This window comes from Pomacea canaliculata, linkage group LG9 (assembly GCF_003073045.1).
Source record: "Pomacea canaliculata isolate SZHN2017 linkage group LG9, ASM307304v1, whole genome shotgun sequence".
Classification (NCBI taxonomy): domain Eukaryota; kingdom Metazoa; phylum Mollusca; class Gastropoda; order Architaenioglossa; family Ampullariidae; genus Pomacea; species Pomacea canaliculata.
Window position 1 is genome coordinate 9108355 of NC_037598.1, and position 12407 is coordinate 9120761.

Here is a 12407-nt window from a genome sequence, read left to right on the forward strand (position 1 = left end):
AAATGAATAAAATGTACTTAGTGAAGCAATCCCAATAAAATGAGGAAACATTTGTTTCAAGTGTTCAGCTGATCATCAATGGGCCATTCCTAACAGGAAGATTTTCTTTTTGCTAATTGTAGGATAATAATAAAAGATAAAGTGCATTTCTCTGTGTTGAATCAAGCTCAATGTGCTGCATACAAAAGACTACAAAGGAACCAACAGTCAACCATACAATAAACATAAGCATAAAAAAAACCGGATAAAAGCAAGACCAAAAAAAAAATATTGCATGGATAAATTAAAAGTGCACAGATAAATTAAGTAGTTCACAGAACAGTACTCTTAATTATGCAAGAAATTTCTTAAAAAGATATTTTGAGGCCAGATTTAAAGAATTCAGATGTAGACATTTCAAAGAAGGCGAAAAGGGAAGACAATTCAAGTGTAGTCAAGAGGGAAAAGGAGTATCTGCCAAATGTCTCCCATCTGATGCATGACACAGCAAGGAGGGTAACAAACAGATATAAGAAACCTACGTAGGTCATAATGTGTCAGTAGCTCACAAAGTTATTCTGAGGCAAGGCTGTGAAAACAATGGTACCACAGTATAATGATCTTGACTGGCAGTCAGTGAAGCTCATGGAGGAGGGTAGTAGAATGATTCACTTCTACTGGAAGGACCTTGGTTTTGTTGTTGTTCATTTTCAGTTTGTTGATAGACATCCACTTTTGCGGCAGTAGTATTGCATGTTATTTACATAAGTGTACTGTTTATTTTAAGCAGTGGATTTGCCAGTCTGCACTGTATTCAAGCACACTGAGCTCTCTTGTATGGTGGAAGGGGTGGGGGGAATGAGCTATATAAGCAACCTCTATTATTAGTGGGATGTATGTGCTTATAGCTACATGAAAAAGATCTGAATGAGCATGAATGAAAACAAAAAAAATTGAGGGTGAATGCAGGAGGATTTGACAAAGCTATTTGTTTTACAGGTGGCTGGTTTGGTATCAAGTGCACTTTTATTGGTTGTCTTGTTAGTTCTTGGATCCTATTTCCAGTCTCTGCCAAACGTGAGTTGTATAACATGAAGCAATACTTTTTTGTCATAGATTTTTTATCACTGTCAGCACATCACAGATTAAATAAATGAGTAAAACAGGGTGTAAATGTGAATATGGGCCTGGTCAAAAGACCAAAATCACAGCAGATTAATGAATCAAATACAGAAATATGTGTGGCTTTCAGAGCAGAAACAGTTCCATGACAAGGCATGTCATGGCTGTAATAAATTTTAATTTTTTGATTAAGGAATTTCTACTCTTGATTACACCTGAAAGATGACATAATGCGCCAGATTTTATAAAAAATATCTATATACGTAGCTATATATATGTGTATGTGTTGTATATTTATAGCTATAAATATATAAAGTAGAAGTGTTTTTATTTTGAGAGATGTTGTCGTTGCTCTGTTAAGAAATGCTGATTATGCTTGTGTGTTTTCTTGCAGTGCATTTTGGCTTCAATCATTGTGGTAGCTTTAAGAGGAATGTTTAGGCAGTTTGCAGAACTCAAGAGGCTTTGGAATATCTCTGTAATAGACTTTGTAAGTAATGAAGGCAATGCAAGTTTTTCTGAATATTTGACTTCCTCTCCTCTTTCATCTGACCAGCTGTCTTTAGCTGCAGCTGTTCGCTGTTTTACTGATTCCTACTGATTCTTCCTCTGCATAATCCCTTTTTAATTTTCATAACAAGGGAGAATTTGCACATACTTGCAATTTTTTAAGTTTAAAATGTGCGGAATAGTGATTCACGGTAATTTTTAGAGAGTAAATTGATGCAGTATTTAGAAGTTTCCTGAAGCTTGATTTTTAGGACACCGTGTCCAAAATATGCTAGTTCTTTTCTGAAGGTTGTGGTTATGTCTAGGTTGTCAAAAACACATTTTCACAGCATTTAACATCCATCCATGCACATAATGTTGCTAACACCAAGGTGCATTACCATAAATTATTACATAGGTCTACAGACTTGTGTAACACACATCAGATGCTTTGCATGTACTCAAATAATAAAGTTTCATGTGAAAACACATGTTAATTTAAACAGCAAAAATTATTTGTCTTTAAAGCATGCAGATGTATAAGTACCCTATGGCATAGTCATAATTTGATCTTAAATGGATAAAAATGATCGCCAAAGTCACATGAAGCTTCCCTTGACAAGTTTTTGTGTTTGTCTTAGTTCAATCTGCATGTACCATGCAAAATTGATGGGCAGAGTAAAAGGTGGGGTTACTAGCAGTCAATAGTATCTGTTTGCTTGTCTAAAAGAGGTAGAATTGCCCATGAATTAAAAGTTTAGTTTTTTTTTTTGTAAACGCCATGACCTAATCAAAAATCATCACCATTAATCATCTTTATCATCAATCATCCGTTCACCCATCCATCATCCATCCAGAGTTCAGAAATCATCATGATATAATTTTGTGTCTGCTAGGCTGTGTGGCTTGTTAGCTTCATTGCTACTGTGCTGCTGGACGTTGACCTTGGCCTGTTGGTGGGTGTCCTTTTTGCTCTACTTACTGTCATCATCCGCAGTCAAAGGTGAATATTTGTTGGGCATAAAATATGCAGTAGGCAAAATAGTCAGGGTGTGTGGGAAAAGGTTTGGATTAGTCTGCAGAATACAAGCAGTGAATGCATTTGAAAGTTTAGCTTGGTGATGCTGATGGGTTTATGTTACTAATGTTCTATTACTCTGTTATTTCTACAGGCCTTATGTGTGTCTGCTTGGTCAAGTCAATGGTACAGATCTTTACAAGGATCTTGCTATCTACAAAGCTGTAAGTTTTGTCATCATTGAAAATAGGACATTTATTTAAATTAGTTGATCATTCAATAGCGGTTAGTAAAAAATAAATTTTTCTGTTGGGTTTAAGACAGATTGAGTGATAGGTAATGAGTAATGTTGTATTTGTTATTCACAGTTTGTGTTTGGTTTTATTCTGATACGAAAATTGAGGTCTCCACACAAATTGATATTGTCAATGTCAGCAACATGTACACTTAAATAGGCATGTACACAAATACATGAACTCAGATATGTTTATACAGGTTTTTAAGTTACTGTTTTGCTTATGATGTTCGCAGGCAACAGAAATAAAGCACATCAAGATCTTCCGTTTTGATGCTGCATTATTTTTTGCTAACAGTGAATACTTCAAGACAACCCTGTACAAAATGACAGTTGACCCAAACAGTCTAAAAAAATTGAAGAAGAAGTCTGAAAGAGAGCTTCGGCTTGCTGTTTCCATTCCAAGCACAAACCACTTGTGCTGTATGGTATGTATCAGTTTTATTTCATGTAGTATTTTTTTTAACAGTCATATCATATATGATATATATGATGCACATTCCATCACATATTCATGAAAAGTTTAGCATTGCAGATTCAAGTAAAAATCATCGTCATGTATCTTTTTCAACCTTGAATTTCTTCTTGTCACAAATATGGATGCATCTTTCACATTCACATCAATCAGACAATCATACATTTTTTCTTGACAAAGAACAATGATTTCCTTAAAGACCAACCTGAACGGTTTGCGGTTTTTTTCAGATATCAGTCGATACAGGTGATATAAAACCAACCTGTAAAATTCAGCCTCCTAAACCTATCCATTAATTATCTAAAGCTAAAATGAGGCAGTCAGTTAATTGCACTTTATTTATTTTGTTTCTTTTGCACCATTGTGACGAATAGCAAGCAGGCCGAAGCAGTGGGATGGACACAAATCAGATTCAAGAGGTCAGTGACACCCAGGAAGCAGACTGTACAGAAACAGACCACAAAGACTATCAAATTATTCTGCCAGCATTCACAGATATCTACTTTGTCATCATAGACTGCAGAGCAATTAACTATGTAGACTCTGTGGGTGTTAAAGTTCTCCAACAGGTGAGATATGTTCCAGAACTCACTGCGAAAATATAAATGCTTATTTTTGTAGCTATCATCACTTTTCAACCAATGATATCGTAGTTTCATTTTTTTTTAAATATTACCTAAATGGTGATGGAAAGCAGAAAGTATCATGTACATTGTACCTTATTTAACTTTTAACAGTTTCAAGTTTCTAGCTTACATGCCAAGTAGACATGGCTCATCCACTCTACATATTTGATTACAGCTAAAGTGCATAGTTGTAACATATTTCTTGACTTTGCAGTGACATTTAAATAACTAAGTTCAGCCAAAAATATTCAAGTTTCTGTGGTGAATTAGCCTTTTCAGGGGGATTATTTAATTTTGGCATTTTGACAGCCTGAATACCAGCAGCATTTGCTGATGATCACTTTACTGTTAAACTTGCTCATCACTTAAACACGTAAAAAATGTTCTGTTTAGACATTCCAATTACTCCTTGTGCAGGTTGTCACTGAACTAAAGACCTACTCTGTCAATGTCTTTCTAGCAAACTGCAAAGGTAAACATCGTCAGTGTTGTTTTTTGCATCCATGTTAATGCTTGTGAAACATTGTACAGGGTTGTGTGAAAATCAATTCTTCCAGGGGTGGTTGCATTGGCATTTGATTATCCTTTTCTTATATAAGGTGTCTCATTTCATTTTTTGTTGGCTAAAAGCCATGACAGAAATATTAAGACAATACAAAGTAAATAAATAATACAAAATATTTTATGCTCAGAGATAAAGAAACCTTATAGACATTCTTGCTTACAGTCTAATATGCTTAATGAAGAAACATAGGACTTAAGGTATATCAAAGCTAACCCTATCCTTATTGTGCCAGTGGAAACCTTAACAGTAATCCTTAGTATAGTCTAGACTAGGCATTTTGGGTATGTTAATATGTCAAGAGGTACTTGACTTTTTATTTTTTTTCAAAGTTCATGTCTGATGGCTGCATGCTTAAAATGTTTGCAATTTTTTGCTAATGTAAATATAACCAGAATGGCCAGGAATGTGATTGTCATAGTGCAAATGTGTCAAAGTATTTTTGACACTATAAATGTGTCATATTTCAAGAACAATATACTTGGTGCAAGCCATCTGTCTTATTTGACTATGTTGGAAGTCTTGTTTTTTAAAGCACCTTTCTACTCACCCATTTGACTACTTTCCTGTTTTCAAAACTGATGTTCTCTATCATTTTTCATAACATATTTATTCATGTTTATGTTTTTTGATTGGCTTCGTAATTTGTCACTTATTTCTGACTGGAATAGCGGCAGTCCGTGAAATGTTTGAGAAAACAGACTTCTACAGAACAAGTGATAAGCAATGCCTTTTTCTCTCGGTGCATGATGCAGTGCGGTATGCTCAGCGTTTGCTTTTGATTGTGTCAGGGGTAAGCAGCAATTCACTCTTTTAAGATTTGTTTATAAATCAGTAATCAGTTTTTGTTGTCATTAGAACTAGTTCACACGCAGCTTGCAAAATTTGATGAACATTAACGATGCTTACTATGTGGTATTTTGAAGTCCATTTTTCATCATAGGCTCCCTGAGCAATCGGTTTAGGGTTAGCACCACTTGTCTTCATTACTAGAGAAGGTGTGGGTTAATTAATCATTTGATGAATCTAATATATTGCCTTACTTTCTGACCATTAAATGATTACCAAGACATACCACAGATGCCACCGGCTGTGAGGTAGCGCGACATTTGGGCCAAAATTGTGCAGGACTTGTTGACTATAGTTGCTAAACACCACCAACAGATAATTTATTTATTAGATAAAAAAAAATAAACCACTATTTCAAGTGCTGAAATTTACAGAATATATTTATATTATCTCTACCTACCAGAATCCTTATAACTCGGACCAATTGGGTAGGTCTTTAATACAGTGGATTTAGATAGTGCCTTCTTAGCACCCAAATCAGGCTCAAAGCACTTTAAATGTACAAACAACATACACAAATGCGTAGGAGGAGTGTTGGTATCTTTCTAGACTAGACATACACCTTCATATAGAAACGTACACAACACACATGCAAGCATGCAGGCAGCACACACTGCAAAAGAGGGTGGAGGAAACTGGAGTACCTGAAGAAAACCACAGAAAAAGATATGTTGAAGCCAAGATATGAGTTCATGACACCCAGTTTTCAGTTGTGGTGACAGGTACTTTAGCCCCTGCACCACCAAAGTCCTTGGTCCTGTTGTCTGCAGTGTCCTAATGTATTACACCCATGAATATATTCTTGTGTATGCATGCACCAGTGTATAAGTTACTTGTTTGTACTTAAATGCTTGCATCAGACATGCGTTTTTTTTTATTTGCATGTTGTTATTGAACCTCACAGGAGGAGAGAGAAACATGTGCTGATGAAAACAGTGTCTTCTTGGAGGGCATACAAGAACACGAACTAAGCTCAGCAGAAGAACATGATACATTATCTCCAGTAGACAACAGTAAGGTTTCAGCATCTGAAACCAACAGACCTTTGGTAAGAGTGTGTGAATGAGTGTGGGAGATAATGTTCATATGTATCATGCTTATATAGAATTTTGTGTAAATTAAAAATTATTTTTAAATATCTTCCACAAAAGATGAATAATTTCTTTTTGTGCTTTTTTCTACTGAACTTTTTTTTTAGTCTCCTGTTTGTAGTAGAAATATGTTTGTTATAATCTTATTATAGTAGTTGTTATGGTAGTATGGAACATGGATGCATACATGCATGCACGCTCACGCGTACAGGACAGGTACAGGCTTGGCAGTGGGGGGTAGGTGGTGGCTGGGTGACAACCCCATGACCGAAGGAGAGCAGGAGGGGGTGACTAGTAACAGGATGGAGGTGAGGGGATATTTTGGAGAGAAGTTGAATGTGAAGAGGGCAGGTGGACAGAAGCGAGAGCTACGACTCATTGAGAGCGTGAGTGTGTCATGTGAAGGTTTCGCCTTAGTCAGAACTATCAACTGGCATTAAAGTGAAAGGACTTGGAACAATTAAAGGAAAATATAGCTAACCATACATTTAATTTTATTTTCAGCCTTGATGCTATGACTGTTATCAACACTTCTTCCATTTGTGGTGAGCCCACCAGTGAAAACATTTTGACATTAAAATTGTTTTCCAAGCAAACATGGTCACATCAGACATCAAGGGAGGGGGTAAAAAAAGGAAAGGAGAGATTGGGAACAAAAGTACTTGCTAAAAGAGAATCCAAGTGGATTTAGTCGACATCAGCTATTGTTCTCGAACACTTCTCAATCATTTATGCTGCAGGGTATCTAAACGTTATTCTCTTTCACCATTACTGCAGATGGATGCTTATTTGTTTCATTCATAAGTTTTATTCAACCGCTTGTAAAGCTAGGTGCTCCACAAGACTACATTTGCAAATGTGATTACCAGGCAAATTTCATAGATTGGTTTGGAATATTTTGCATAGTTGTTCTCTCCACCCCAAGCAACCAAAAAAAGGCAAAATCAGTTCAGGGCAGTTGCTTCAGGGTTACATGACAGTTTTATTGCACTATTGTGCAGCTGGCTGTCCCGCAGCAATCAACACTTCTGAGACTGACTTGTTAGTTTTTCACAGTTTTGTGCTGCTGATTACATTAATGTTAGCCTTCTGAGGTACACAGCAGGACTGTCAACCAGCGAATATAAATGAGATCCCATGTATGGCTGGAGTTGCAGGTTACATCATCACAGTGTCCACAAGGCAAGTCGATCAGTACTAAAGGACTGATAATGATTCATTGAGAGATTGATTCAGCAATAGTCTTTCCATATTCTGATGAAGTCTCCTCACCATGGGCTTTTTTTTTTTCTTTTTTAGGGGTAGGGGAGTGAAAAGGATATGAGAAGACGTGGACAGAGTAATTTGTTATTTATTTAGATGTTGAGTCATTTGCTGTTTATCGAAATATGTGCAAGGATGAAATTGTATGCTTGCTTATGTTGTGAAAGGATAAAAGGGCCTATGATTTGTTATACTAAAATACTGAGAAAATACTTTACAAAATTGTGTTTATGCAGACTAACATCTAAAAATGGTCAGTATTTTCTGTGTGAATTATCTCAGATGTGATTTTGTTAAGCTTTTATTCAAGCATATTTTTTATTGTCTTGCTTGTGATACTTTTTTAAAATTTGTGGGTTTTCTTTTCAACGTGATCAAAAATGTAAACAAAGAAAAAGATCAAAGGAAAAGCATGGTAGATAACAAAGAAAGATGATGTCTAGTCCTTGCATGACTTTCATCATTTGTAAGTTTGGTTTTTCAATGAGTAATGTTACTGTCAGATAATCAAAACTGAATGTATTTATCACCAATAAAACTATAAACTTTAAGAAGAATTCATTTATTTGCCAAGTGACATTGCATTAAGAATTTGGCTTGATGATGGCCGCCACTTAGTCAACAAATACCAATCACACTCACACTGTATATGTTATATATAACATAATATTTTGTGTTAGTATTATGTATGCTTCACTTGTTATATCAGGGCAGCTCTACAATTTGGCCTTTTTACTTCAAGATGCTTATGTTAGAAGGAAAAATATGAGCAACTCATTTGAATCATATCTGTGATGGACATACTCTAGATTTTAATGGCACTTGTTTAGTTGGATGTTTCTAGAAAATTTATTGAACAGTTTTTTTCCAGCTGTTTTTATTGCTGTCTCTCGTGCACCATTGGTGATACACATGGCTGGAAGCTTGTGTATGCGAGGTGTTGGTGGTGGAGGGAGTCTGTGTTTATATGAATAGAAACTATTCATTTATGCAGTCTCCTGATGTTGGATAAAACATTGATAAGTAAATGTTTTGTATGTTTTGTATTTCACATTCTGAATGCCCACATGCACTATTGCTCCTGACCTCTAGCTTACATATCAGCAATGATTCATTCTCACTCTCTCTCTGCTAAGTAACAACAAAAACTGGACTTCCTTTCTCTTAAGGATAGCATTTGCCAAAGTTAAAATCTATGCAGGCAGGATATTATTTCAAAGTGGTTTTTTTTCAAAGAACAGCATATTTTTGCATTTTATAATGTTTTAATTTTTGCAAAATAGCAAAATATGTATTCCATCAAAGTTATTTTCTCAAATAATTAAGAAAGAATTAGGGATTCAGTTGTGGGTTTTATTTTTTCATTTCCCTGAGGATAAAAAAAAATTCATTGCTTGACCATCTTTTGTGGGTAAAAAGCATGATTTAAAAAATAAAACGATGGATGGGTTATTTTTTCATTGCCAGCTTTATCAGGCACATTATCAGAAAAAGTTATTACAGTGTACTACTTATTGAAATATATACTTCTGTCAAGTTTATTTTTATAATTTTATATATGTCATTAATACATTTCTTTTAAAATGTCCAAAATGTAAAACTGTACATTTTTCCAAGCCAAAATTTATTTGAAACATGTAATCATTATACTGTTTTATGTTTATAGTTTTATAAAGTGCACATCTGTATGGGCATTAGCATGAACATCATTTTTTCTTTTTCTTCTAGACTTCAAATTGCTGTTTATCAGGCAGGCGTTTCACTAATGTCAGAAGCTATCTTTTTCCAATATTGATATGGTAGGTGTGGCTTTGGGCATTGCTTGAGTTACCAACCAACAACTCCTCCAAACAAACAAACAAGTTCTATCATTGTTGCAACGTGAAACTAAAGGTGACTTTTCAGCAAAATGCATGGATTATGTTTCATGTTATGGCAAGCTAAAATATAAGGCATGCATCTCATGTGTTGAGATGCATGCCTTATATTTTAGCTTGCCATAACATGAAACATAATCCATGCATTTTCCTGTCACTATACATAGAAATTGCATAAAAATGCATAGAGAAAATTGCCTTTTTATGCCAAAAGCAGGATAATGGAAACATAATTCTAAAATTATAGGCTCTATTTGAAACTTTGATTTGTAATTAGTATAAATATGAATGATGAATGACATGGCTTAACATGAATTGAATTGACTACCATTAGTCATAGAAGGTTTTGGTACAAGCAACCAATGAATTTCGATTTTTAAAACATGCATCAAAATCACTCGTGCAATTTATAATTTCATATGCATCACTATAAATAGTCACATTATCATTCATAGCAAGTATGCAATTTCAGTTTTCACAGTTTATAGGTTATAATAATAATAAACATGTGATTTATATAGCATGCTCACATTCATAAGTATTATGCTTTTAGCATGAGAGACAAACTAGACATGAACATACGAAGGACGGAAGGATGAACAACATTACTGATGACTAATAAAAGACAAATATAGAAAATGCAAAGAGGAATCGGGTAACAAGAATTGAGGGTATCGTAGAGTTAGCTGAATAGGAAAGTATCCAATAGATTTTAAAAAAATACAAGTGAAAAACTATGGTCCTCTCATGGTAAAATGAAAGTGGTGGTAAGTGATTACTATTATACAGGGACAACCTTAGTTCCCTTCAACCTATCACTGACCTAGGGCCTGCACACCTACTCTGTGTTGGGCAGCACTGAATGGGCAGCAGCTTTGTCAAAGATCATTGTAAAAAAGAATTCATTTGAATAATAAATCTGAAAAATATCACAAATTTTGGATAGGAAATGTCCAGTAATTTTATTGAAAATCCAGTGGAACTGGGGTAAAATTAAATCCAACAGTTTTAAAATCACAAATCCAAAGCAGCTGAGGGTCCCTAAAACGAAATACTGGAGTGCCTCATCTGATGGGTACTTTCTATATGCACAGGTGACAGTATAAATAGCTAAAGATATATGACAACCAAGTGTTATCTCAAACCCCCACGACGTTACAAGAGACAGGCTATAGCTGGCAACTGAAATAAACATTAAAATGACAAAGCGTTGCATGGACCATCCATGGTGAAAAACCTGAGCCCAAACAACAACCATCATGAAAAATGGCAGAGTGTACCACTGATCAATGATGGCACTTGCTGGTGACTGATAGAGTATTCGATAAGCCTGAATCAACCCATACAGACATCCCATGATGTTGAAGGTGTAGAAAAGGAAAGCATCCTGGCATTTAACAAACCCCACCCTGTTAGCCTGCCAAATCAAGCAGCACCAATATGCACATACAAGGATGTACCCAGCATTTACAATGGTGTTTAGTGGCATGGGCAACCAGGAAGGCACCCCTCCCTCCCATCTTTCTGCATAGTTCTCCACTCCAGTGTCAAATGTTGCTGATGAAAAGACTCCCAGCCATGAAAGCAGAATCATTCCCACAGTTACTGGTAAGACAGTGACAACTGCTTGCTGAAGAGCTGGGCGTGGGAGCTGAAACCTTGTTTTGACCATTCCTTTTCTGGACACTTTGGTTGCCATTCTGCAATTTCCAGCTGAAAAATAAAAATAAAATGGGACACTTTTGGACTGACACCATTGTCTTCGACTGTATACTTTGAACACGCATGTCTGACTTTTCTTATGATTTCTAAGTCCACTACTTCGCCGACCACCACCCCAAACCCACGCACGATCTATAATTAGCCAGTGAGAATACACACACGCGCGAACACTGGCAGGCTCGTACACGCGACACAGACACACATCCATGCATAATATATAAAACTGTGCGAAAAAATAAGGTTTTTTTTTACCATTTCATGACAGTCGTCGATCTCTATTTAGAAGAAGCAATCTAGGTCTAGATATCCAGCTACCATTCAATGATCATATATATCATTGCACCCGTTCACTATTACTAGTAATCAAAGTAGCACGGAGTAATAGATGAGGTATAGACAGCTTCATAGAAAAAAAGGAAATTAAGCTACAAGCGGTGTATATATATCAGAAGTATCCAACCTGCTGTAGTACTCTGTGAGTGCAAGTCTAGGCATAGTCCAAGTGTCTAAGGGCCGCAATTCATAAACAAATCTGATTCCGCTGAGTACTCCCCCCTATCACTAGTGTAAACTTAAAACCAAAGAACAGTTTATATTTATCTTTATAAAGAAATTAATTTGTTTGTTTCATAAAGTATTCACAAAAATAGCTAAAAATATATAATACAAAACTAAGCCCCTTTTTTTTTTAAAAAATAGTACCACGTGATCACCCAACGGCTTGGTTTTTCTATCCGGGCAACATCGCCGCTAAGCTAACAGTCTGAATTGTGGGTAACTTCAAAATGGCCGCTCCCATCTTGAAATGGAAGCGGGTCACCAATACTACGGGACCTTGTCCCAGACCGCGTCATGGACATCGAGCTGTGGCAATCAAAGATTTGATGATTGTCTTTGGCGGTGGTAATGAAGGAATCGTTGATGAACTACATGTTTACAACACAAGTAAGTCAACTCCATCGGGCTCGGCGTCATAGATCAAGATGGCGACTTATATGGATGAACGAAAAATTGGCGCCATGTCATTGGTTTTGCATTA

General features: G+C 35.9%; 3 protein-coding genes across 16 annotated transcripts in view; 2 read left to right on the plus strand and 1 right to left on the minus strand.

Annotated features, from left to right (window-relative positions):
• LOC112572280 (solute carrier family 26 member 6-like) overlaps positions 1 to 9473 on the plus strand; it is a 27852-nt gene extending 18379 nt beyond the window's left edge. For all 9 annotated transcript variants that reach the window (XM_025251872.1, XM_025251873.1, XM_025251877.1 and 6 more), the window contains 10 exons: positions 979 to 1056; positions 1496 to 1591; positions 2487 to 2593; positions 2763 to 2832; positions 3140 to 3331; positions 3753 to 3947; positions 4422 to 4476; positions 5238 to 5359; positions 6320 to 6463; positions 7011 to 9473. In XM_025251872.1, coding sequence (XP_025107657.1) covers positions 979 to 1056; positions 1496 to 1591; positions 2487 to 2593; positions 2763 to 2832; positions 3140 to 3331; positions 3753 to 3947; positions 4422 to 4476; positions 5238 to 5359; positions 6320 to 6463; positions 7011 to 7016 — 1065 coding nt within the window. In that variant the 3' untranslated portion in view covers positions 7017 to 9473. The remainder of the gene's footprint in view (positions 1 to 978; positions 1057 to 1495; positions 1592 to 2486; positions 2594 to 2762; positions 2833 to 3139; positions 3332 to 3752; positions 3948 to 4421; positions 4477 to 5237; positions 5360 to 6319; positions 6464 to 7010) is intronic.
• LOC112572282 (transmembrane protein 187-like) overlaps positions 8924 to 12407 on the minus strand; it is a 3829-nt gene continuing 345 nt past the window's right edge. For 2 of the 4 annotated variants that reach the window (XM_025251883.1, XM_025251881.1), the window contains exon 2: positions 8924 to 11359. In XM_025251883.1, the coding sequence (XP_025107668.1) occupies positions 10485 to 11345 (861 nt within the window). In that variant the 5' untranslated portion in view covers positions 11346 to 11359 and the 3' untranslated portion in view covers positions 8924 to 10484. The other 2 variants (XM_025251882.1, XM_025251884.1) reach the window with 2 other exon arrangements.
• Positions 12115 to 12407, plus strand: part of LOC112572279 (host cell factor 1-like) — a 25664-nt gene continuing 25371 nt past the window's right edge. For all 3 annotated transcript variants that reach the window (XM_025251867.1, XM_025251869.1, XM_025251870.1), the window contains exon 1: positions 12115 to 12313. In XM_025251867.1, coding sequence (XP_025107652.1) covers positions 12154 to 12313 — 160 coding nt within the window. In that variant the 5' untranslated portion in view covers positions 12115 to 12153. The remainder of the gene's footprint in view (positions 12314 to 12407) is intronic.